This window comes from Malaclemys terrapin, chromosome 1, assembly GCF_027887155.1.
Source record: "Malaclemys terrapin pileata isolate rMalTer1 chromosome 1, rMalTer1.hap1, whole genome shotgun sequence".
Lineage (NCBI taxonomy): Eukaryota > Metazoa > Chordata > Testudines > Emydidae > Malaclemys > Malaclemys terrapin.
Window position 1 is genome coordinate 196,871,264 of NC_071505.1, and position 23,096 is coordinate 196,894,359.

Below are 23,096 nucleotides of genomic sequence, written 5' to 3' on the forward strand. Positions count from 1 at the left end.
ACCAAAAAAGACACCAAGTTCTCATAGCAATGCTAACTGATCCGTACTGTTCCGATTTATTCATGCATACAAATATCAGTCCAACTAGTAATCAATACTGGCTTGCAATGTGGGTAAGTAAACGTTGCAGTAAACACCTTAGCATTTGCCTTTTCTGTGTGTCAGTTTTGCATCTTTACTGTTGCATGTGTTCGGTTATGAAACTTAGGGCAGACAAAACATGGCTCCCTGCCAGGATCCTCACATATCCCCAGTTCCTTCCAGAGAGATGAAAAAGGGCAGATAACGTTACAGCCAACCAATTGGAACTGGGTGGTGCCTTGTGACCGATGGAAATTTCCCACAACAGGTCTATAGTCAAAGGTACTTTCAACTTGGATGGCCAACAGCAAAATTAAAAATAAACCCAACCATTTTAAGTCACTCAAGTTGCTTTTATTGAACTCTTTATAATGTACATTGAACTTTTGTGCAATAAATACAGCACATTGTATTGAATGATTTTTTCCCTTTAAAACATAAAAGACTTCCCTTAATCACTGTAGAGTGGCTTAAATGTTGACATTAAACAGTAAGAAAGTGTTGAATGAAGTCTGCAATGGCTAATGCCATTTAAACCAGTGTGTATTACTTGCTGCATGAAGCTCAGTACTGCAATCTATAGGTTAAGACAGCACCCAGTGGTGAACTGTGTGAATTAGATTAAGTTTGTTAAACAGAAGCAATTGAATTACCTGGAATTCTAGAGAGACAAGGTGAGAGAGGTAGTGTCTTTTATTGGACCAGAAGCTTTCAAGCTACATGAAGGTCTGTGTGGCTCAAAAGCTTGTCTCTCTCATCAACAGAAGTTAGTCCAATACAAGATATTACCTCACCACCTTGTCTATCTAATATCCTGGGACCAACATGGCTGCAACTATACTACATACATGGAGTTCTGGAGTCAGCCACAGATATGGCATGAGTGGAAAGAAGGACTTTAAAGTTCTCTCTAATTCCTTATCTGACATGTGTGAAGTTACCAGGAAACCTTGCAAAGATGAATTACACAGATTTAGTTGAAAAACTGCCTTCATATAAGAAAATTCTAATGTTTTTACAGAGTCACTAGTAAACCAAAAGGGTTGAAATTTAAAGAGAAAGACATACAAATGCAATGCAACATTTCAACAAATATCCCTGTGCAAAGTAGCTTTAAGTAAGGTGGCCAGCATCTGTTTACAATAAGCTAAATAATATGGAGAGAGCAGACACACACACGCGCACACCAGTAAAAATAGTTCTATTCAAGCTTTGGACAGAAGACTGGAGTTTAACACACACACTTCCCCACCAGCCTTATTTGGTCTTCACAGCACAGTAAATACAGAGATTTTTAGGCAATCCTGACCCACAGTTTGAGAACCACTGCCATAGAGTACACAGGGAGCTTTGAACAGACCACTGCATTTGATGACTTTTTGTCCAAGTCATTTCAGGACTGGGATGATTCTGTCAGATGCAACTGTCTAATAGAGTCCCTCCCACTGGTAGTGTGTGGGTGGGGGAGAGAGGGGAGGGAGGCATGTCTATTTCATTGCAGCACTGTATTAATTACTTTTGTCTAGATTTCTCTTTCTAGCTCTGTTCTGCCTCTTTCTCTGTATTCTCTGAGTTCCTGACAGTGATGGTTCCACCGATTTATTTACTTAGAGAATTACTTAAATCAGTCCAGGACCAAGAGGAAGGGAGCATTTCTTTAATGCTATCTAAGCTACAGCTTGCAACTGCTCACTGGCTCCAAGCAACAGGGAGAGTTTTAAGTCTTTCAGACACTTTGTGTAACTTTTGTTATAACAGGTTTCAGAGTAGCAGCCATGTTAGTCTGTGTCCTCAAAAAGAACAGGAGTACTTGTGGCATCTTAGAGACTAACAAATTTATTTGAGCAAAAGCTTATGCTCAAATAAATTTGTTAGTCTCTGAGGTGCCACAAGTACTCCTGTTCTTTTTGTTATAACAGTAACTTGAGGGGACTTCTGGTGTTGAGGTAATCATACCCTGGGTTGAACAAGCTTAGAGGCCAAAGGCAGAAGCATTTAGTAGCCATGGATATGACATTAAAGAGTTAACATGAAGCAGCCTGAAGTTGTTATTATGATGAAATTTTTTAATATTCAACTTTTAAGAGTAAAGAGAAGAAGCTACAAAATAGAGACTGTCATACTACAGAAGGTAAAGAAACTTCCAAAGCCAGTCTTAACTCTCATCACACATTCATTTCGCTCCTCTCCACACCAGCAAGGCTGCTGTCCCCAGAATAACATACTTTTGTTTACAGTTTGTGTTGAAAACTGAATTGGGAGGGAGGGGCTGCAGATTTTCAAATTGTAAAGCAAATGTGACAGCATTTGTGGGGCTAAGAGACCTGCAGCGATTGAAGGAAGGAGGGAAATGAAAATACAGATGGGTGGGATTTTTTATATTGTGTGTGTGTGTATATATAAATAATTCCTCTTTTAGTTGATTGACAGCTGCAGATTCTTGGGAGTTTTTGTCTGGCTTTGTGTGTAAACTGTGGAATTTTTCTGCTTCAGCTAAAGGGAGTGAGAAGCCGAGACAGCATCTCTGTAGAGTTATTATGTAAACCACTGCCGAGTGGCTGAGAGCCACTATTAGCCAGAGTACAAGGTTAGGTGGACTGAACAGTTTGAGAAAGGGCAACACTAAACTAATGCAAGTCAGACACAAATGAGACTCCAGAAACCTCTGTAGCTAAAAGAAATCCATAGTTACACCTAGCTAACTGCACAGCATCCCCTCCACTCTGACTGGCTCAGACAATGCCATTGCAGTGGGTCACTGGTAAGTTTGGTCACAGTGTATTCAGTACACTCATTAAATATTATGGGCCAAATTCTGCCCTCTCATACCTATGCAGCCCTATTGCCTGTAGTCCAGTTATACAAGTCTAACGAAGGGCAGGATTTTGTCCTAGATGTGTTTATGTCTTGTTATACATCGCAGAAGCTAGTGTTTCTTCCCTGCAGAGACATCTAGAGTTCAGAAGCACTTGAGGAGCCAGGGGGCTGCGATGAAAGGATCTTACAGGGCCTCCCCTTGCTCCTGACTGGAGAGAATTACATTATATGACCTAAGTGTAGGCATAAGAACTTCAGTTAGAGGTAGGAGGTCAGTCTTAGATAAAAGTTTTCAGGGGAAATGTGCTGCCTTCTTGTTGTGCATGAAACACGCCATAACCGGTAAGAATTCGCTCTTTAGAGAGCTTGATCTGATTTTGATTTGTTGTTTACGCATGTGGTTATTCAGCCAGGTAAAAATAAATGATATAAGCTGTGTCTTCACTAAGAAAAAGGTGTGTCTTTTACAGTAAGATGACTCTTGTGTTAGCTACCTTATTGCAATATTTCAGTCAAGACAAGGCAAGTGATAGCTCGGACTCAAAACAGCTGCTGGAGGTAAACCCTATAGCTGGAGTCCAGGATTTACCTCAACCCCGTTTCAAGTTAACGATCTCACTGTGAAAAGATACACAAATGTTTTACTAGGGAAGGCATACCCATATTGTCACCAAATCCAGTGTCTTGGACTTATTTTATGTCAATGAGCAACACACACAGTCTCATAGGCAGTCTTCCTAGATTGCTCTCGCCTCAGCTTGGCTGTGGCTGTTCAGTTTATTACCTTCAATTAAGTGTTAACAGTGTTTTAGACTTTAAGCACAATCAGTACGGTCTAACATTTGTTTTTTATATAAATTCTATGCAGATCAACCAATTACAGGAGATTGAGAGCTAACAATCCTGAAAAGCTCTGCAACGTTTAGATGTGCTGTTACATCACAGCAGTCAGGATGATCCCAACTGTGTTTATTTTTAGAATGTTAAAAACAAAACAGGAGACAGAACATTCTAGCAAAGGGAGAGAGAGAGAGAGAGGCCTGATTCTTTCTAGAGACTGCAAAATGCCACGGAAGATGTTGCAAACAGAGTGGTCCTTGAACTTAGGTGGCCCTTCTTTCCCACTCCCGTGCAGTCACAAAATTAAGCAAGTCAATGGCTGTAACAACGCCAAACACCATCTGTCTCTTACTGGAGGAGCCGTCACTGTGATCTACAGAAAAACACAAGAAGATTTTTCCTACCTTTGCAGGCTCAAACCAAATACACACTCCATTTTTATACTACTGCTTTCTAAAACTAGAAGCCAACTATGACTCCAAAATACCAGAGGCCCGCAGGTATGGTTAAGAAGCCAACCTACCCAACCGATTGTACATTCAGATGGAGGTGAGCTGCCATTCTTATTGACAGCACTCTAGGAATTACTGAAATGAAACCCTTTGCTAAATTTACTCAGAAGGTTGCAAAGGAAACTAAATAGTCATGGGAAGAGAGGTAAATTTCTGTCATGGATTAGGAACTAGCTGAGAGATAAAAGTTTGGAATAAATTGTGTTTTCAACATGGAAGATGTTAGCAGTGTAAGTGCCTCACATTGCTGTACTAGGAGACTTAGTACTTAGCATTATTTGAATGATCTGGAAATGGGGTGAGCAGTGAAGAGGCAACATTTGACAAATGTTTAGGTTAGTGAAGTCTAGAGGGGCTTTTAAGTCACTTCAGAGGGACCTAACAAAACAAACAAATGGGTAACACACCAACAGGTGAAATTCTGTATAGAAAAATGCAAGGTAATGCACAATGGAAAGAACAATTTGAATGACTGATGCTATGCGGTGTTCTACACAACTTTAAGCACCCACAAAAAAAGCTAGACATTAAACATTTTCTCAATGCAAAGTGGTGCATTGTCACAATGCTCATAGATTCTATAAAGCCAGAAGGGACCATTGTGATCATGTAGTCCAGGGATCGGCAACCTTTCAGAAGTGGTGTGCCAAGTCTTCATTTATTCACTCTGATTTAAGGTTTATCGTGCCAGTAATACATTTGAACGTTTTTAGAAGGTCTCTTTCTATAAGTCTATAATATATAACTAAACTATTGTATGTAAAGTAAATAAGGTTTTTAAAATATTTAAGAAGCTTCATTTAAAATTAAATTAAAATGCAGAGTTCCCCAGACCGGTGGTCAGGACCTGGGCAGTGTGAGTGCCACTGAAAATCAGCTCGCCTTTGGCACGCGTGACATAGGTTGCCTACCCCTGATGTAGTCTAACCTCCTGAATAACACAAGCCACAAGATTTCCTTGAATTAATTCCTGTTTGAACTAGAGCAATGTTCTAGGAAAACATCCGCTCTTGATTTAAGAATTTCTAGTGATGTGAATTCTACCACAACTCTTGGTAAGTTTGTCCAACAGTTAAATTACCCTCCCTGTTATAAATGTGCACTTTTTTTCTAGTCTGAATTTGTCTAGCTTCAACTTCCAACTACTGGAACTTGTTATACCTTTGTCTACTAGTTGGAAGAACCCTCTTATCTAATTTCTGTTCCCCATATGGATACTTATAGATTGTGATCAAGTCACCCCTTAACTTACTCTTTCTTAAGCTAAGAAGACTGAGCTTCTTGAATCTCCCTATAAAGAATGTTTCTAATCATTTCATCATTCTCGTGGTCCAGTGTTAGTAATGGTCTTATACAGGAATACCTACATGGGTAAGGTGGTTGAGGCCTTTGGTTTACCCAACTCTTACCACACAATATCTAATGCCTCATACATAACAGCTTACGGTGTCATTTGGTACTATATATACATACACACACACACATATATATATATATATATATATATATATATATATACACACACACACACACACAACCTTTTACAAGGAGTGTTATGTTATACTCACACTGAATCTGTTCATGTACAACTAGAGCAAAGTGGTCTATTTCCAGGATATGAGAAAGTTTCCCCAAGCTGTCTTTCAGATGAATCTAAAAAGAGAAAGTTACCAAAAACTTAAAAGCAAAGTGTCCTGTAATAACATAAAAGTTCAACAGCCCCCGCCCCTACCATCCTAGAGACCATTAAAATTATAATAAATTAGCACTTGTGTAGCATTGTTCATGTTCAAAGTGCTGTACAGTACAACTATTACTTAATGAATCCACGTCCCACTGAGTTCTTGGGGTTTGTTAAGTGCTGTGGTTTTTGGGGAAAAAAGCTGGACAAAAAGAAAAGAAGAAAAGAAAAAAATTAAGGGGAAGTAGCACCTGAAATTTTCATTTTGACACACGTACACAAAAAATAAAGACAGGAGAGATTTAAAAAAACAAAACTAAGATAAAAATCAGTGTTCCATGTGCCTAATGAAAGAATGTTGCTATGTAAACATAAGAATATACTCACCTGTACAACTCCGGAGGGAATGGACGTGAGGGGGTGGGAAATCAGACTGCAAGTTGATTTGGAAAAAGGATGTTTTGGGGAGGGTAGCAGTGAGAAAAGCCATAAAAAAAAAAAAAAAAAAAAAGAAAAAAAAAAACCAAACCCGAGCTAACATATTACTCAGAAGCAACAAACAAAGAATTCAGAATCAAGAATTTAATGAACCTGCTTAAACTATTGTAAGGTTTTTCTTTAGCAACACAGAATATTAAAGCACTGAAGACCAGATTTTTGAAAGGTATTTAGCCACCTAATTCCCATGGGAGTTAAGTGCCCAATACATTTAAAAATTTGGCCCTACAGGCTGATCTCATTTGCTGGGTATTTAAAAGAAAGCACAAAATTGCATTCCATGAACAATCAATCACGTTTTGGTATCATCTATGTGCTCCCATCAATTTGAAGACAAATCTGGTATATTAGCTGAGTGATTTTCCATCCGAAGGTACTATCAGCTGTACCTTTTTAAGGACACTTCTGTGAAATTACACCACAGATGAACTTGCCTTGTATAGAGTACAGCCTTTATCCTGCAAGGAGCTCAGTGTTGGTCTGGGATATAAATCCTCTCCTGTAAGTAATATGGCCAGAACTGGAAAATGGAGCTTGGGCTCCAATACTGTGAACTAGAGGAGACTTGCACCATGTTTTGCTTTTTTTAAAAGGTGTGGGGGGGGAGGGAGGGTGTGGAGAGAAACAGGACAGACTGACTCCACAAAGTCTTTATTTACTGTACTTTTCGTGTGTGCATGTAAATTGACAACAGCCCAGATCCTCAAAGATATTTAGGCTCCTAAATTTGCACTGAAAATCAATAGGAGTTAAGTGCCCAAATACCTTTGAGGATCCAGACTATCATTTACATAAAAAAAAAAAAATGTGGAGACCAAAAAACTCCACCCAAGCTATTATGGGAGAGGACAACTGAATTAAGACCTGGAAAAGGCTGGTCAGATCTTTGAGTTCCTTCTGCATGTACAGGACAGAGTCTGCCAACAAAGGGTGTATCAGATACTAAGTGGGTTCTACCCCAAGGGAAGATAACCACACCTGTTATCACTGTACTGAGATTGGCCCAAGGGATTAAAGGCAATATATTGCACTTCATCTATGCAACCAGTGTGGGACTTTTGGATGTGGATCAAGAGCAGGATATGACTCTGAGGGATTATCTACATGGAAAGTTACTGTGCCGCAAGCCAGGGCTTGACTCAGTAAGGCTCGAGGCAGACTGTGTGTCTTCCACCTTCACGCAGGTTCGAGTTTTCCTTTCTTTATGATATATTTTATCTGCGGCACAGTGACTTTAAACATTGCAGTTTAACACACAGACTTTCCCCAAGTCTAACTGCAATCATTTAAAGCTAAATCTATATAAATCACCTACTTTTTCTTAGTCCCTGGCTTTGCACACAGATTGGTAAACACTGATGTGTGTCACAAATACATATATATGCAATGACTGTTAAAGCAACGGCAAGCTAGGACGAGCCACCACTAGAGTGTACAATTTGCAACTACAATGCAGGCTTCAATTTAAAAGTATTTGTTATTCATAATGGAAATCCTGGGAAACTTTCAGAATTTGGTTTCGTTTATTCCCCACCATTATCTTTTAAAATACACCTTCAAGACTCCCTAAAACTGGAAGGGTTAGATGTGATGGCATGCGTTTTGCCCAATTCTGTACGGAGGCAAAACTCCTTCTGATGTCAATGAAACTACCATGTATAGGATCAGGCTCAAAGTTTTCTTACCAACTGGTAGAAACTCTATCATCTGGCTAACAGAGGCGAGATGCAGCTGATGTGTTCACTGGGAGATGGAATGTTGAAACATGTTTCATATCATCTGATTTGCTAACATACGGGTGGGGGGGCATTGTTTTCTAAAACATGAGCTGCAGAGCTGGTTGAAAAATTTCTGATGGGCCATTTTTTCATCAGAAAATGCCAATTCAACAAGGTGGGTGAGGTAATATCTTTTATTGGACCAAATTCTGTTGGTGAGAGAGACAAGCTTTCAAGCTTACACAGAGCTCTTCTTCAGGTCTGGGAAAGATGCACAGAATGTCACAGCTAAATGGAAGGTGGGACAGAGAGAATGTATCAATTTTGACAAAGTTTCATTTGGAAAAAAACTAAGCGAAACATTTTGATTTCTTTATTTCTCACTGGACTTTGTTGTGACATATTGCAAAATGTCAGTGATAAGATAAAAAAATAAATTAAAAATATAAAAATCTTAAAATCAAAATCCAAACAAAATTTTCTGATTGACCTCAAAGTAAATAAGAACCTAAGAACATAAGAACAGCTGTACCGGGTCAGACCAAAGGTCCATCTAGCCCAGTATCCTGTCTACCGACAGTGGCCAATGCCAGGTGCCCCAGAGGGAGTGGACCAACAGGCAATGATCAAGTGATCTCTCTCCTGCCATCCATTTCCATCCTCTGACAAACAGAGGTTAGGGACACCATTCCTTACCCATCCTGGCTAACAGCCATTAATGGACTTAACCACCACGAATTTATCCAGTTCTCTTTTAAATGCTGTTATAGTCCTAGCCTTCACCACCTCCTCAGGTAAGGAGTTCCACAAGTTGACTGTGCGCTGCGTGCAGAAGAACTTCCTTGTATTTGTTTTAAACCTGCTGCTTATTAATTTCATTTGGTGACCCCTAGTTCTTGTATTATGGGAATAAGTAAATAACTTTTCCTTATCCGCTTTCTCCACATCACTCATGATTTTATATACCTCTATCATATCCCCCCTTAGTCTCCTCTTTTCCAAGCTGAAGAGTCCTAGCCTCTTTATTCTCTCCTCATATGGGACCCGTTCCAAACCTCTAATCATTTTAGTTGCCCTTTTCTGAACCTTTTCTAGTGCCAGTATATCTTTTTTAGATGAGGCGACCACATCTGTACGCAGTATTCGAGATGTGGGCGTACCGTCGATTTATATAAGGGCAATAATATATTCTCAGTCTTATTCTCTATCCCCTTTTTAATGATCCTAACATCCTCTTTTCTTTTTTTGACCGCCTCTGCACACTGCACGGACATCTTCAGAGAACTATCCACGATGACTCCAAGATCCTTTTCCTGACTTCTTGTAGCTAAATTAGCCCTCATCATATTGTATGTATAGTTGGAGTTATTTTTTCCAATGTGCATTACTTTACTTTTATCCACATTAAATTTCATTTGCCATTTTGTTGCCCAATCACTTAGTGTTGTGAGATCTTTTTGAAGTTCATCACAGTCTGCTTTGGTCTTAACTATCTTGAGCAGTTTAGTATCATCTGCAAACTTTGCCACCTCATTGTTTACCTCTTTCTCCAGATCTTTTCAAATATTTGTTCTGTGGGAATTTTTAAGACTCTGGTGTTTCACTTTGAATTGGAATGAAAACAAATTTGGAAATTGTGGAATTCCCTGCCAAATGGAAATTCCAGTTCCCAACCAGCTCTAATGAGGTGTCCATACAAACAGAAAATGCATCTCCCACTAAAAATTCTATTTCTCCCCTTCTCAATTGACACAGCAACAACTATCTTAATGTGGGAAATTTCTCAGGGATTAATGACCTGTTGGTACTAGTGACACAAGGCAATGCATAAGGATGCCAACTCATGCCTCAGACCATTCATTATTCCCCAGGATACAACTCCTGAGCCATGATAATTACAGATACATTATTTCCAATCAGTTTGGAAAGTTTTATTTACGGAAAAGATTAGCTTACAGCAAAATAAGAGCTTGTTCCAGTAAAGATTCTCAGGTTAAAACCAATTGTGTATGTTGAATATGAACCACACAAATCAGGTAAGAGGTGTAGCTGCCAGATTTGTGCAAGCAAAAATGAGCCTGAGAACATACAAACCCTTGGGCACCCAGAATTACTGATGCAAAAAGCTTGGGTGCAAGAATAGAGGTTGGTTTTCAAAATAAATGAAAGGTAATTTTTGAGGTTTAGCATTTCTTTTCTATTTCCTGTTCATATTCATTTTAATACTCTGGGGTACTAGCAACTTGAAGTTCTCCAAACACTTTACAGACATTCAGGAATTTAAGATGGGCACCATTCCTGTGAGGAAGGAATATTATTCACCTATTTTACAGATGGGGAAACTAATGCTCAGGAGAGGCTAAGCAACTTGCTCAAGGGTCATGCAGGAAGCTGGTTATTGCTCTGGTCTCTTCTCTCCATCACACTCCCTCCACTGGCACCTTCACTCACGCTGCTCTCTGTGGTATATCCACCCCCTATAACATTTTTACAGCTTCTGTTAACATCTGCTTCTGATATTTCCCCTCGGCCTACGTCTACTCCAAAGAGTTTTAAAAAACTGCAGAAAAACTAGCAACTCACAGCCAATCACAGTGACTGCTTTGACTGTCAATTCTCACTTTCCCCACTGTGTCTGTTTTGGCCAGTTTAGTTTGGTAACTCTTCAAGGCAGCTGTTTTTTCCTATACACCTGCATAATGCCCAGCATACTTTGGGATCTGCTGTTAATCCCAACACCACCACTCAGATTCCATGACTCTCAGTCTCGTGCCTTTCTCACAAGGATGGCCCATCCTCTCTATTCGGTAATCTGCAGTACCTGTTTTTGAATAGGTTATTTTGTGACTGTGTTGTTTCATGGCTTCAGGAGAGTAAATGCATATCTGGTCATTTTAAATCAAAAGAGTAATAATTCTTCTTCAAATGTAAGGTGACCAGTTGGTAAGAAAATTATTGTAACTGCCATACTTGAGAGGGGTTTCTTTATTTCACTAGGATTGCTTTACCTTCCAGTCATACCAAACATATCCATTTTATTTTAAGCGTGCCTTAACAAAGATCTATTCCTTCAAACAATACTTGACATCATCTTTGGGACAATGAGGACTCTTAAATTTTTCCCAATTTCACTGGCACAGATTCCAAATTAGTTTGAAAATTAAAAAAAAGCAAACATCTAGGATTCTTGTGTTTTTCTTTTATATACACCTCTACCCTGACATAACGCGACCCGATATAACATGAATTCGGATATAACACGGTAAAGCAGTGCTCTGGGGGCAGGATGGGGGGCGGGACTGTGCACTCCGGCGGATCTAAGCAAGTTTGATATAATGCAGTTTCACCTATAAACACGGTAAGATTTTTTGGCTCCCGAGGACAGCGTTATATCGAGGTAGAGGTATACTTAGATTGCCAGCTCCTTGGGGCAGGGACTATTTTTGTTCTATGGCTGTAGAGCACCTAGCACAATGGGGTTCTGGTTCACAACTAGGGCTCCTAGATACTACAGTAAGACAATTAATAATAATAGCAATTCAGATTTTTTTTTAAACAGAGAACTGTATTTTTGCCAGCACATTAGCAGAGGCAGATACCAGGGGATGGAGCTAGGGAAAAGAGGGATGCTCAATCAGCGTATTTCAGGAGAAAATGGGAGGAGAGGCGCAAAGAACTGACTATTACAGATACAACAATGAATACACGATACAGGCACGAGCAACAGAGGGACCAGCAAAGCAAGGGACGACAGGGACTAAACAGTTTTGTTACACACCAGAGTTTCACCTGATGTTTGATTTGATGTCTAGGGAGAAAAAAATATTTTTCTTTAATTTTGTCTATAAAGCACTAGCAGCTCCTCTTTTTCCCAAGCTATAAAACAAGCAGCCAGTAGATTATACATAAGAATATAATAATTAGATATAGTTGAATGCAGTTCCCTCCCTAGAATTTTAAATATTAATAATTAAGCTCCATTATGAACTTAATTATTTACTACTAAACGTAATATTGAATCTAAAGCCTGAAGAAAGCTATGTCCCAATCCTTCCATACGAAGGAGGGCCTTTCACTAAAACATAATATCCTACTATTTATTTTGAGTGTCATAAGCTTCCCAATTAATGAGAACATCACCTAGCTCTTGTAGTGCTCATCATCAGTAGATCTCCAAATGCTTTACACAGGAGCTCAGTACCATTATGCCCATTTACTGTATGATAAATATGGCACAGCTGACTGCCAGGTAGACTTGCTTGGCATAATGCTTCATGCACTTTGATGGCAGTCAGAACTAATCAGTCACCAGCTTGTGACAATTCCAGTCTTTGTTGCAAAGTGAGCACTTGCTGGTTTCAACTGCCATTGGAATTTACACAAAAGTTCAATTATTTCTTCCCATGGAGGCTCACACTACTCAGTTTTACATTCAGGTTGAGCGGTGGGGGGGGGGGGGGGAGGGAGGGGAAGGACATAAAAAGAAACCCCAATGACAAGAAAAAAAAAGTCCCTATCAAACCCACAAGAGTTCAATGGTCTGATGCAGCACCATAAACCAACCTCAAGTCTGGGAGCCTTTCAATAACCCCAGGCTGAGTTTAGAGTCTAAAATGAGATCCAAGCCCAGGTCTGCATGCATAGTGGCACGTTCTCAAAGAGAAGATTCTGTATGGCCTCACTTCAAACCTTACTCTAGTCTATGCCACTGTAATGCTCGGATACCTACAATAATACTTGAAAAGTAAAGAAATAGACATAGAGCAGGTTTACCTGTCTGAATTGCTTGTAGATTACTTTGCTGACATGATCTGATGGCTGGACTTTCCCAGCAAGTAATGATGAAAGCATGTTCCCAAGGGTAACCATGCCCAAAATCACACTGAAAAGAGGAGGCATGGTCAAACAATGTCAGACATTCAGAGTTTTCTAGAGACAAGTGAACTGCACTCTCAGCAGGCTTTCCTTAGAGGGATGCCCAAAAGTCAGTTTAACGGCGTAGATCATCGTTTTCAGAGGTGTTCAGATTCTGAGGGTATGTCTACACAGCAAAGAAAAACCAACAGCTCTGAGGCTCAGAGCCCGGATCAATTGACTCAGGCTTGTGGGGCTAGGAATAGCAGTGCAGATATTCCTGCTGGGGCTACAGCCTGGGTTCTGAAACCCCTACCCCCCCCAGCCCCGCCCCGCCCCTGCCAGTGAGTGGCAGCCTGCTTCGAGCCCAGGGCCACAGACCTAGGCTTGTGCTTCTGCAGTAAAAAATAGCTGTGTAGACGCTGCAGCTCGGGCTCTGAAGTTTAGGGAAGAGGGTGGGCTTCAGAGCCTAAGCTCCAGCATCTACATAGCTATTTTTAGGGCGGTAGCACAAGACCAAGTCTGTCGACCTGGGCTGGGAGGCTCTCTGCTGTGTAGATACCCCCCAAGTGAACTCTGCTTGGGTGATCAGACATGCGAGTTTTCTGGGAAAGTCTTGGGTTTGGATGGGAATGTCCTGGCTGGATTACATTTAAAATGGGAGTTTCCCCTAGTTTTGCTAAAAATTAGCCATTTTAGTGACCTCCCTCCTACATGGCTGTGCTCAACTCCAGAGCCAAAACAAAAGTGGGGCTAATAGTTACGGGTCCTTCCCACTGAACTGTGGAGTGTGCTGGCACATGCTAAATTCAGAGGGATTCCAAATGACAAGGCTGATGGACACTGTGGCAAGGACTCAGCACTCCTACCTAGTAATAGAAGATTTTGGTGAACTAGTGGTTTCCGCTACTGTCTATCCAATCACTCAGCTGTCTGACCATGATTGCGTATAGTTTAAATTAACTTGCAGATCTAAATAGTCTCTGCTGGCCTCCATAAGAAACCTGAGAGACAAGGCTAAGGTCACCACTAGTCCACTAAAGATCAGCATTCAGCTTTCTACCATTCAGCATGCTCACCATGGAGGCTGAGGGAAAGAAGATGTTCGACATCAGCCACAAAGTTTGAGATTTAAAACATTTCTTTAGGCCCAGGTTAGCGACCACTTTCCAGTTTTCACTGCAGTGAAATGCCATGAAGAATCTGTGGAGAACACCCAACCATGCAGAGGTGGTGGTTCACCCTCAGGTTTATTAAATGAGAGGTTTCACTTTGATCTATTCCTTACCAGGAGTCCACAACAACCCCCCCAGACAAAAATGTAGGGATTTCTTCATTATAGACAGAGACATTTCAAATATCAGGTCATGATAGCTAGAGACCTATTAGACCAAGAGCAGGGTAGTCCTGACAGGACAGCATTTTAAATCTGAAAGCTGTGTGGTATGTAATAGGACATTTCCGAACTCTTGCTGACCCTGCAGGAGATACTGGAGAATTAAGTGACAGAAGGCACTCTTCTCATTTACTGTGTGTAAACAGTAAACAAGAAATAGAAACTTGACTTACAGGTTTGTTTAGGAGGGGGAGGGAAGGGAGGAAGATATTGATATCTGAACATACCCACAATCATCAACAACTGGTGCCTGGTCAAATCCCTTCTCTCGGAGGATTTCAATGGTCTTTTCACAGGTGACACCTGGAAGCACTGTCAGGGGAGCAGAGAGACTTAATTCCTGAACTTTGAGGTTCCACCACCTGTTGACAAAACACATAGGTTTTACAGCAACTCATCTGATCATTCTGAAATTGCCATGCCCTAAGATACCTTATAGGATTTCCCCTCCCTACCAGCAGAAAGGCTCACTTGGGTCTTCAGGACTCAGTAAGGGAAATAATTACAACCGTGTCCCTTTTCCATCTTATTTGATTCCTATCCTTGCATGGCAGATGGCCAGCAGAAATTACGGATACCTCCAGTTGGTCATTTACATCTTGATTTACAAAAAAGGGAAAAGAACATTTTAATGTACTTGAAGCCATTTATTTAGTGAGACACTTAGATAGTTTGTGGAGCCATGTGCTCCTATCAGCATTACCCTCAGCCTCCATTTCATCCAACTGTCTGGTACAACCACGGTTTGCATCTTGGCTCAAAACTAAACATCTGTTATTTGTCATACATCATGTCAAGAGGCCCCAGCCAAGGTCAGAGCCCTACGGCACTGTACTTGCACATAATAAGAGACAGTCAGTCCCTGCCCCAAACTGCTAAAGATCTAAATAACTGTAAAAACTAAGCTCTTTGGAGCAGGGAGTGTCTCTTATTCTGTTAGTACAGCATGTAGTACAGCAGAGTCCAAATCCTACCTGGGGCTTCTGGGCATTACCACAATACCAATAAAAACATTAGAAGGTATTTTTCCAATTTGCTCACTCTGGGTCCAGTCAGCGTTCTCTGTACAGACTGTTAGCAAACTTTTCCCCTCCTGTTTGTGTGGGGGTCTTCCAGCATCAACAGGAGAGACAGGTAGGGATTTGTTTAAAGATGGAAAGAGGGACTGTAAAACCATAAAGACTAGCAGGGGCCTGAGGGCAGTTAAGTACCCCCCAAACTTCTTTTAACTGTTTTGATACTGACTAGATGTCAAGTTGACAATGTCCATTTCACTGTACTTGACAAAAGGATTATTATTTATGTTACTACAGTGCGTAGGAGTGCTAGTCATGGTCCAGGCCCCATTGTGCTAGGCGCTGCACAAACAACGAAAAAGACCGTTTCCTGTGCCCAAAAAGCTTATATGCATCTCAACCTGCCTAATTAATAGTAGATGATGCCATAAACATCAATGAGGCATTAAAACATGAATAACTGGGCTGGGGGAAGAGTTTAAAAAGTTTTCATTCGTTTAAGAATTGCAGTTGTCACCGAGGCAAAAGTATCAAATCTTTCTCAAAGTGAACAACTCAAAAGATTTCTACTGATTTAAGTAGGCTTCACCGTATCCCCAAATGTACAGAGAATCAATTCAAACAGACAAGGAAACATTGCAAGCTACAGAGAAATTTCAAGTGGCCCACCCCATTGCAACTTTCAAATGAATATGACTGCCTTACCAAGGTTTCTTAACGAGGTCATCATCTTCTTTCATGAACCCTTTCTGGGTCATCCATTTGTCATTCAAAAACTTGGACCTGGAAACCATCAAGAAAGCAAAGAGGTCATGAGCTCCCCCGCAGGTTACACTTGTGTTGGTAGTACATACAATGGCATATAGTTACATCCCCTATTGTATCCCCAGCACAGATAGCGGTATAATTACAAACACATAATAGCACTCAGCCAGTCTTTATGGCGAAGGGATATGTGGGTAGAATATTTATAAAAAGAAGAAAGGAAATGGCACAACCATATAATGAGACCGCTTGTAATGGAGGAGAAGTGCTGGAAGGTATTAAATTAAATACATTTACAGTTTTGTGCTCCCATGCTGCACAATGGGGAACTGTACAGTGTCGCAGAGTAAAGCTGTATTTTAAGTGTGGGGTCAGGTGAATTTAGCCACAGGAGTTAGAGCAAGTGTAACACTGTATTGCCCCCCACCCCCCGGCATAATCTGTTACTACAATAGTATTCTCTTCAATTCATAGCACAAGGCAGAGAGTAGAGGACAACCATTCCTTGAAAAGTCCCAGAAGAGATCCCAATTAAAATGGTTAAAGAAATTCAGGACTCGAATTTTTCCAAAGTGACCAGTGACTTCTGGATGCCCAAACCTGAGATACCTTAAAGGGGCCTTATTTTCGCTGAGTTCCCACCTTCTGTAAACCAGGCTCCTGCCGGAGTCCTCAAGTTGGGAACCAAAAACCACTAGACACTGTGGAAAAGCTTGTCTAAACTCGGTATGAATGCCTCACCCTCCGTGAAGGCAGCAGGCACGAAGCAGAAAGAGAACGGGGCAATTTCTTACATGTAGTTCCTGACAGAGTCGGGCAAGATGACAACACAGCGCTGACCTTCTGTCAAATCCTTGGCAGCCTTCACAGCAATGGACATTGCACTGCCAGAGCTGCCACCTGTCAACACCCAGATCACACCGTCAAGACCACTGCACGTGGAAGCCACTTGTGAAACAGGAGGATAAGATCAGAGAAAGGTGGGTCGAGTTCAGGGGTGGAGAAAAGAACTCTGGAGCTCTAATCCCAACACTGACAAGGTTTCCCTTGGACAAGTTAAGTGATTTGCACAATGCCACAATCTAATTCACAGGAAACTTTGGAGGATTAGTACCAGCTCTTACCACACAATAATCCTTCCTCTCTGATTAACATGCGTGCCAACGAAAAAGACTCCTCATCATTGCTCTTGTACCACTTGTCCACCACCTAAAAGAGTGCAGGGGAAAGGAGACAAAAGACATAGCTGATCATATCCCCCTTTCAGGAGATGCTGTTCAGCTGTTTCAAATTATAGACTTACAATTTTTGCGTTCACATCCCGCAACTGCTTTTTTTTGCCTAACACACACTACTGTGGTATTAGTGATGTTCCCTATACTAGTAGAAAGTACTTTGTCTTTTAAATAAGGTGACTGTGGGAAAAGCTACAAGGAGAACTGGTCATTCTCCTCCCTTCCCGGCTGACTCGCCAGGAAAGTGAGTCCTACCTTGCACCTGATGTCATTGGACTAGAGATCAAGTTGTGGGCTGGGTTTTTTTTTGGTTTTATTTAAAGGGATTGTTCAGGGAAAAAGTTATCTGCACAGCATGTTTTCACACAGTATTATGAAAGAGCAAGAAAAATGTGTCCAGCTCAGATGTTCACCTGGGGCTGCTTTACCTGCTGGGATACAGTGGGAAAAGGATTTCATTGTGCTTCTAACCCCTCTAATCTCAAAGAAACACATTCTGTGTCCCTCACAGTAGCTGCCATGCTATTTCCAACTTCTCCCCCCCCCCGCAGAGCGGAAGGCAAGGAGTGGTTAATTGAGGAGCTTGACTTACCGATCTGTCCAGCACTGTAGGGACAAAATCATATCCAATCCCCTCCACCTCGTATGTTGTCTTGTCAGTCTTATTCAGTTCTTCAGGCTCAGCAAGAATGGAGCCCTGGGGATCGACGCCAATAATCTGGAGAAGGGGATTTCAGATTTGGCTACCGTTGCACTTGTTTTTTCAACACATAGCCATTAAATCCAAGTGTTATGTTAGGACTGTTACCTCGCAAAACTGTCATGCCGGCCATGCACATACAGGCCGTAGTCATTGAAATAAGTCTTTTTTTTCCAATCTGTCCTTTGGCAAGTTCCCTTCTGCAAACTGCCTTGTTGCTCCTACCCCTCAGCAACTCATCCTACTTGGTCAGGGTGTGAGACATTGTAGGGGAAAGGCACAGCTCATTCTACGAATATTTTGTTTAGCTAAATGGAAGGTGTTTGCCCTGATCCCACCCAGAAGTCAGATCTCTACCATTTTGTACCAGGAGCAAACAGAAAGTCTTAACTGTAGTGCCTTGTTACACTGAGAAAAGCTAGTATCCTATTTCCATCGGAAAATGGAAAGCGGCCACCGAGAGTCATAAGGTAACAGAGACAGGAACAATATGTGCCTATTGAGGGACACACAGATTTGCATGTCTTGGGACAAGTTTCATTTGGCCAGAAATTCAGTAATTCCAGAGAATTACCCCTTGTGAAGTCAGTGAAGGGAAAGTGCAAACATCTTTTGGATACAAACAGGTGCCCAGAATATACACAGTAGGGAGAACAACATTTTTCAATATGGGCCATATGGAATTTGTGGTTTAATTTTCAGGATCAAACTCTGACTTGGGTCACATGTGAAAAGAGAATGAGGTGGCTTCCTATGCTTTTTGTGAACAGCTCAAAACTACCACCCAGCTCAGAACAAGCAGATGTGTCCCAGGTAAGGATTAAAGTGCCCCAACAAAGATGAGAAAAATGGGACTTATTCCCACAAGGAACTTTGCAAGTCACTTAAGCTAGAAATAGTTACTAAGATGCTTTAGTTTGCCACTTACTTTGCAATCTGGGCATTTCTCTTTCAGCTTTCTTGCAATGCCAGTAATGGTGCCTCCTGTACCAGCTCCAGCCACCAGCATGTCTATTTTTCCTATTTTAAGTGCAAGGAATCAAATACCACCTTGAAAACATCCATTGGGATTATAGATAAAAATCTTATTGCAGACTAGGAATGCACAAGATGCATTTCTCTCTCCAATGAAAGCGCAGTTAATGTCAGAAAGGTGACAATGTAAAGTAGCCTTTTACCTCACAGCAAGAGTATTCAGAGACCTAACTTCAGCCCTTGTTCCCCCTTCTCCCCCTCGTTTAGTCCAACAGGGCCCAGCTTTGTGATAGCCTTTTGGGCACTCTGCAACCCCATGTTTTCAAGGCTTTGGAGAAGGGCTGAGGGGTGTACGTGTCGTATTTGCCATCTGTGGATTTGTTTTATGATGTTTGGTGGTAGATGTTGATCTGTCCTTATTCTAGCTCTTTTTGTGCATTAATAGAATAATCAGGACTTGGCCAACAATTATTTTATCTGATTGTCTTTAAATGATTTATTACCAGAAATAAAAGAGCACTTCACTAACTCCTGGGCACTTATATAAAAAGTGTTGCTTACAAATCAAAAACATCCCAAGAAATAGGGCTTGATTCTGATCTCACACAAGTGTAATTTCATTGACTGAAGCAATGACATCATTGCTTACTTACACCTCTGACAGCGAGATCAGAATAAGGCCCATTGACTTTACAAGATGGATTGAGAGTCAAGATGAGGTCTGAGATCAAAATGAGGCTTCAGTGATAGTAAAACCACCTTTGCGCTTGTAAACTGAGGAAGTCTGACATGGAAAGCATGCATAGACGAACAAAAACTCATTATATAACTGCACTTTACATGCAGGTCATCGTCACTGTCTAAATCCAATATAGGGCTTTGTTACTTTAAATACAGAAATCCCACTGAGAAGCTAAATATGAGGTTTTATGGCACAGACCAAGAAACCTGATGTGCAAGCTCCCTCTGCTGGCTCCAAACACAACTTACTGGTAAGTATGAATACAATTATGCCATGGTAAAATCATGCACAATTCCTGGCACTGACAGGAAAATAAATAATGTCATGCTCAGGTCATGGTAACCTTGTGGACCGCGTTGCTGCGCATTAACAGTCTGTTAGCTCATTTTGATTTAGTCCTCTTTGAAATGGGACTAGATCCAAGTGAACTACCATACTGTTAATGCACAGCAACTGGGTCCACATAAATGGCAAAATTCCTGGTTCGTGACAGTGGTGATCATTGACACAATCATATCCTTACGGAAAAGCTTGGTTCCTAGACTATGTGTACTCCTGAGGATACCATCAATTGAGGAATGTCTTGTGATAGGGTAAGTGGACCTTACACAGAGTTTTAGTATTAAATAATAATAAAAAAAAGGATCAATAAAAACTCACATGCTCAGTTTAGATTAAGAACTAAGAGTCGAACCTTTTTAAAAACCACTTCCCATTCATGAATACTCAAACTCCCTAGCTCTTCAACTCCTCTGAGCTATGCAGACTTCTTTATCTAGGGGTCATCACTTTGCCTGGCCAGTCACAGTCATCGAAAGGTAAAAGCAAAAGGTTTTTTTATAAAAATATTTTTTAAAAATCCCACACTTCTAACTAGATGGGTCTCATTTGAATTACGTAAACTTTACATAAACTATCTCAGAGTCTCTGCAATTCTATACCCTTGATCTGCTTTCAGCAGGGGGATGTGATTAAAACAAGAGCACTCCAGAGGTTAATTCAAAAAGAGTGCTAGCAGAAGAATTAGCATACCTTCACACTGCTGCAGGATCTCCTCTGCTGTAGTGTCATAGTGTGCCAAGGGGTTACTGGCGTTGCGGTACTAGATTGAAATACAATGGAAAACATATTGAACCATGGAAACAGCTCATCAAAATCAAATCCTGAGGAGCAGGTCAAAAAAAAAAAAAAAAAGACCAGTTTTGTTCAAGCCCCACAACAACACTATAGGCTCCCACCAGTTTCTAAATTGTTCAGCCATTTACCAATACTTTCTACCTTGGCCTGGAAGAGATTCCTGCAACTGCTCCAATTAAAGCAAGTGGTATTTTTGTGCTAAGGTCCCCAACATCCCTGAAAGCCAAGGGCAATCTGCCTGTGGGATTATCTTCTGTAGAAGTTTGAACTTTCTACAACTCCGATATGCAGAATTGCCAACCTAGCAGAGAACATTATCTTGGTCTTTCTGTAACCTATGCTAACATAGGGTGGTTCTTTCAGGGTGGATAAGAATAGATAATTTTAATATACATGCATATTTTTATTTAAAATCAGATTTAAATTAAATCTTTTTTTTTTAAATAAACATTTGAAATGATGGCAACTTATGTAAGGCCTAAACTTACTATAATTATCAATATCACTTGAAATACATTAGAAATGTAATGTTAAGCAGTATATGGTTGCTGCCAAAGTTTTAAAGAAAGTCAAACCACTGAACTAGTGGAAGTCACTTGGCAAGCACCAGAAACCAGAGTTTGAAGTGCTAAATCAGCTTTTGATAGCAGTAGCCTCTTCTGCAGGTACAAGAGTATTTTCTTCATTTCAGTTTATTCAACTAGTTCAGTTCATGACTAATTCATTTAAAGTTGAGAAACTGACTTGGAGCTGAAAAAGCAGAAATGTTTGTTTTCCTCTTCTGATCAATGAATAAAAACTAGGTGCGAGAAAACGAGATTTACTACTTCTAAAATCTTGAGGGATATGGTGACCAGAAACAATCAGTTCAATTCACTAACTACAGATACTTCCCTTGTTTAATAAATCAGTTAGTTGTAAATGCAAACCATAGTTTACAATTTTTTTCTTATGTATCCAGCACATTTAAAGTAGTTTTATTTAACTAACAAAACAAATGCTATTTTGCACATTTTTAATTCAATTCCAATTTCCATCCAAATAGAGCTCAACACAAATCACAGGTAAAAGTTAATCTAGTAAATAAGAAATGCATCATTCCATAACATAACAAAAATGTAAAAATTAAGCATCTGCAAGTACGTTAAGTTATGCACAATTACTAAGCAATTATAGTATATTGTCCTAGTTAGTAAAAAGACCACCCAAGTTTAGTGCAAAAGCTATATTTAATTGTAAAACAACATATTTTAATGGCCACCAACCAGTGAGAATCAATTTTTCTTTAGGAAAATAACCAAAAAGTACAACTACAAAACAAGATTCAAATTAAGGATTTAAATCAGTATTTCTGGTTTGCTGATTTAAATCATGATTAAAATTGTTGATTTAAATTGCTTCAATTTGAAAAGCCAGTTCACCCTGGGCTTTTTGTGCCACTCTAGTGGCACAGCCACATTTAGACATTTGTGACCTGCTACTTTTGTTGAGCTACGGAACCTGGTAAGGCAACAGCAATTCACACTTTTAGATCCAGAGATCCCAGGTTCAATCTACACATACTCTCAATCCAGGGCTGCTGTTACTCTTATCTGTGGAGTGCAGGAAAAGGACATTACCAATATTTCTCTCTATCCCACATATGCACCTCAGTTGTTCAGGACCTTACCTGGTCTAGGATATGGGAATTGGGGATTTCATTTTTCAGTCGCCATGCTACTCCCACATGAGATTCAGGCGAGTCAAATCTGGCAGTAGTTGGGGTCCTCACAATCTCAGCGCCAAGAGCTCTCAGAACATCCACCTGAATCAAATAGAGTCAGTCAAAAATCTCCATAGGCACAGAGACCCTACTGGTATGTCAGAGGATGAAAAAAAGCCGAGTATAAACTTTATATAAACAAGAGTGTGCATCTCTTCCATACCCACTGCTTAAAGTCGGTATCAATTCAATCCCCAGAAGCAAAGTGTTTCAGAACAGATGCCCCACACAGGTTAAACGCTGTCCTCTCTGTCTCGGTTTTTTAAATGTCTAGTGGCCTGAAACGTATGATCATTGTTGTTTGCCTACAAGGACACACATTTGTCACTGGTTTGTAACCTGCATTTTCAGCTCAACCTAGCTGAAG

General features: G+C 40.5%; 1 protein-coding gene across 1 annotated transcript in view; it reads right to left on the minus strand.

The window, feature by feature from the left end:
• Nucleotides 1-413: 413 nt before the first annotated feature.
• LOC128823076 (cystathionine beta-synthase-like) overlaps nucleotides 414-23,096 on the minus strand; it is a 59,150-nt gene continuing 36,467 nt past the window's right edge. Inside the window, 11 exon segments of the mRNA XM_054005160.1 lie at nucleotides 414-4,111; nucleotides 5,819-5,903; nucleotides 12,921-13,029; nucleotides 14,625-14,759; nucleotides 16,119-16,196; nucleotides 16,973-17,078; nucleotides 17,303-17,387; nucleotides 18,006-18,131; nucleotides 19,042-19,133; nucleotides 20,863-20,932; nucleotides 22,637-22,771. Of these exon segments, the coding sequence (XP_053861135.1) occupies nucleotides 4,002-4,111; nucleotides 5,819-5,903; nucleotides 12,921-13,029; nucleotides 14,625-14,759; nucleotides 16,119-16,196; nucleotides 16,973-17,078; nucleotides 17,303-17,387; nucleotides 18,006-18,131; nucleotides 19,042-19,133; nucleotides 20,863-20,932; nucleotides 22,637-22,771 (1,131 nt within the window). The 3' untranslated portion in view covers nucleotides 414-4,001.